Source organism: Zingiber officinale, chromosome 3A (genome assembly GCF_018446385.1).
Source record: "Zingiber officinale cultivar Zhangliang chromosome 3A, Zo_v1.1, whole genome shotgun sequence".
In the NCBI taxonomy this organism is placed as follows: Eukaryota; Viridiplantae; Streptophyta; class Magnoliopsida; order Zingiberales; family Zingiberaceae; genus Zingiber; species Zingiber officinale.
Genome location: NC_055990.1, coordinates 61,301,882 through 61,305,633, shown reverse-complemented (window position 1 = coordinate 61,305,633; position 3,752 = coordinate 61,301,882). Strand labels below are relative to the sequence as shown.

At 37.2% G+C, this 3,752-nt stretch overlaps 1 protein-coding gene across 1 annotated transcript; it reads right to left on the bottom strand.

Moving 5' to 3' along the window:
• Positions 1 to 599: 599 nt before the first annotated feature.
• LOC122053788 (F-box/FBD/LRR-repeat protein At3g26920-like) lies at positions 600 to 2,130 on the bottom strand. The gene is made up of 2 exons (XM_042615749.1): positions 1,103 to 2,130; positions 600 to 1,031 (listed from the first exon to the last, which is right to left on the bottom strand). Exons 1-2 carry the CDS (start codon positions 2,078 to 2,080, stop codon positions 603 to 605), a joined length of 1,407 nt encoding a protein of 468 aa, XP_042471683.1. The 5' UTR covers positions 2,081 to 2,130; the 3' UTR covers positions 600 to 602.
• Between the last annotated feature and the right edge of the window lie 1,622 nt (positions 2,131 to 3,752).

Genomic DNA, 3,752 nt, shown 5'->3' with positions numbered 1-3,752 from the left:
TAAAAATAAATAAATTATATGAGAATGATTGGTTCTTTGTTGATTGACCTAACGTAATTTTTAAAAATTAATTCTAAAATTTAAATCATTATTTTTATTTATTTACTTATTTACATAGGTTATAATTTCAATTAGTAATTATAGTTAAAAATCTAACGGTTATTGTTTTTTAGCAATTATAAACTTGATTAAATACTAATTAAAAATTAATATAATTGATAATGTATTTATAAATTTGATAAACTAGGTAAGAGAGTTAATATATGAATTTTAGAGACATTAGATTTGGATTTATAAGTATATTATTGGATGTAGTGAAATCTAACAAATGATGTGTTAGAGTGGTGTTGGAAACTAAGTAAATTTATTTTTGGGTTTGCAGATTAAATCATGTTGTGCAAATCAAACTAAACCTTCACTTTGATAACTACTAGATCAATATACACATTCATATCATTACCTTTACCTCAACATTCATCTTATTAGCATATTTTATAATCATTAAAGGTAATCAAAAGCTAGCAAATCATAAACTAGTCAATACAAATGCATGAACTGAGACTCAAATCCAACAAAGGGCGAAAACATTCATATCGATTGTACTAAAATTTCATTTCAATGCAGTTAGTGATACTGGAGGATACTTCGACTAGGGGCTCGTTGGATGCTAATATATCATTGAACTGCTCTCTGCTGGTGCGACTTCTCAGCTTTTGCAATACCACTTGCTTTAATTCCTCCATCTTCTCCGGATTCGAGAGAAACCCTTCAAACATCTTCTCGGGCATGCTCATTTGTAATTTAATTAGCTCTACGTCGGTAGAGCCATGAAGCAAGTGATCGACCCTTGTTGTTTCATTGGTGCTCTGTATATCAAACACAGAATTGTAATCATTGTACGCCTGGAGCAGCTGGGTTAATATCATTGATGATGATTGATCTTTCAGATTGAAGTCAAAGTTGAAGATCACGGCGTACTCTTTGATTTCCGGATAAATAAATCTATCAAGTTCGTTTTCTGCTGCTAATATCTGTCAACCAAAGCGAATTATGTTAGAGTATGAATAAAATATGAATGTCAGCTTCATCGATCTTCTCTCACGTTTGGGATTGTGCTAGAATTCAGCTTCAGCATGAGACAAACGGCTGTCATTTGAAAAACAGCTGTTCGAAAAGGAGGAGTTCCGAGAAACTCCATCAATGCATTTGAAGGATCTGCATGTGGATTGAGGCTAAGCAGTAATGACGCGTTCCGGACCTTGGGCGCTTCAATGCGCAGCGCAGTGGTGTTGACGGTGAGCGACTCAAGCTTTGGGCAGTGGATGTCGATGAGGGGGAAGATGAGAGTCTTGTATAATACGACTAGATGCTTGATGGAGGCGGAGTGGATGCTTAGTTTGCTCATGTATAAGTTGTGGCAACTCAAGAAATGCAGAGTCTCGAGGAAAGGGCAGGAGGCGAGCAAGGTGAACAGGAAATCATGGTCGAGAAGGCTGCAATATTCCATTTTGAGGAAGGTGAGAAGGGTGCAGGCAATTGGCGGACGGTGGCGGAACGTGATTCTGTGCAAGGAGAGACTCCTCAGCGACCTGATGCTCAAGAACCTGCAATTTCTCCTGAAGCTGGTATTAATCCAATGCTCGTTGGAGCATTCGAGGGTGAGATCTTGGACGCCCGACTCGACGAGATCCTTGACGAGCAGCCGCTCGGGGCGTTTGGATAAATATGTGACGTCGGAGAAGCGGATGTGGCATTGGCGGATCAGGGCGCGGGGGAAGGTGTGCTCTTGGGGGATGACATCGCCGACGACGTAAAGGCTGAAGGTGTCGAGTCGGGGTATGAGGGAGGGGAGGCGGAGGCGGAAGTCGGAACAGAGGGCCGAGAGGGCGACGCACTGCTTGATGGGGAGGAAGGAGAGGACGCAGAAGAGGAGGCCTTCGGGGAGGGAAGTGAGGCGGTCCTCCGCTGGGACATCCTGCTGCTGCACATCATTACGGCGGCATCCAATTGAGCTGCGGCGGCGACGGCGATGGCGACGGACCGCAGGCGGCTCACACGGGGTGTTGTCGGGGTCCGCCATCAAGAGGCGAGCAAAGGCGTTGGGATCGAAGTATCGCCGCCGCCCCTTATTTATTTGTCGAGGAAATCACGAGGATAGGTTATATAATTCTCATAATTAAACGTTAAATAATAATATCGAACAACAACTAAGGTATGAAATATTTCTAAAATAGTAATTTCTAAAATTGAGATCATTATTTTATTTATTTACTTTTTTACATCTGTTATAATATCAATTAGCAAATATAGGAAAAAACCAAATTGTTATTTGCTTTTTTTTATAGCAATTATAAACTTAATTCAATAAGAATTTAAAATTAATATAATTGATAATATATTTATAAATTTGATAAACTAATTAAGAGAATTAATATATGAATTTGAGAGAAATTAGATTTGTATTTATAAATATATGATTGGGTAAAAATCTAAAATTTCATCTTAAAATTGTCGGAATATTAAAACATATATATTATATTTGAATAATATAATGATTTGATCAAGAGGTGGAAATTTCAGTTTATGATATTGTGCAAGTGGAGTAAAGGGGCATTCTTCGAATGGTTTTGAATAGCCGGGTGACAAATTGACTAAATTCTAATTAAGATGTTTGACTCCTAAATTTGGTTATATGTAGCTTCTCTAATAGAGAATTCTGTATTGTAGAAAGATTTCTAATTTCTAATTTGTTTGGATGTTTCATCAATAGTTGTTTTATAGTTGGTTCAATTGGAAATCAAAATGAGGTACATATTGTAATGCAGAAATATATAGTTGGTCTGTCAGAGTTTCTAGAATTGCTTTCTCTAACTTTTGTAATGCAGAAATATGAAACTGTTGGGATCTAAAATCCTAAATTTGAGTATGGAACTCATTACTGAATGGTTGAAATCCTTTGGGCAATTTTACACCTATGATGCTCTAGTTGAACTTGAATTTTGAAAGACTTGTTTTGCATTTTTCATTTCTTGTTTTATAGTCTCGGAAAGATCTTCATTGTCTTTGATCAATACTTATATTAAATATGAATATAATAAATTATATTATTATCCATAAAATTTATTGATTTGAGATGATTTATAGTCAGTTATTGATGAGGAAATCTATCACGTCCCGAGAGAGTCCCTGTCAGAAGAAATTTCGACAGAATCTCTCCTGTACTGGTGATAATATGGAACCTCACTACATAGCCCTTAGGGTCTCATAATCCTCGGCCAACACGGTCGGAATATATACAATAAAATATGACAAACAATCCACGCAGTTTATAATAATACAGCCTCCAGCTGACACAACCACGTAGTTTAATAAACCTACTCCACTGCTCGAGTAAAACACAACCCACAACGAAAAACCATAGCAGCAGTAAACAAGGGTAATGGACCAAAATCTCGATATAAAAATCCACGAGTACAAGATCTACACATCACACGTATGTAGATTATAAAACAATGACACAAAGTCTGAAAGTAGAAAGCTATATCTACACGAGGTGGGGGACTAGTGACTAGAACCTCCTGACAGCCTCAACCTGAAATAGAAATAAAGCAATGGGGTGAGTTCAAACAACTCAGCGGATATCAAACTGACATGCATAGTAAGATATATCTAATAGTAATAATCATGGAGTACAGTCTCCTGATCAATAAAAGGAAATGCGAAAACTGAAAAGTAAAGAAGAACTGTACTCA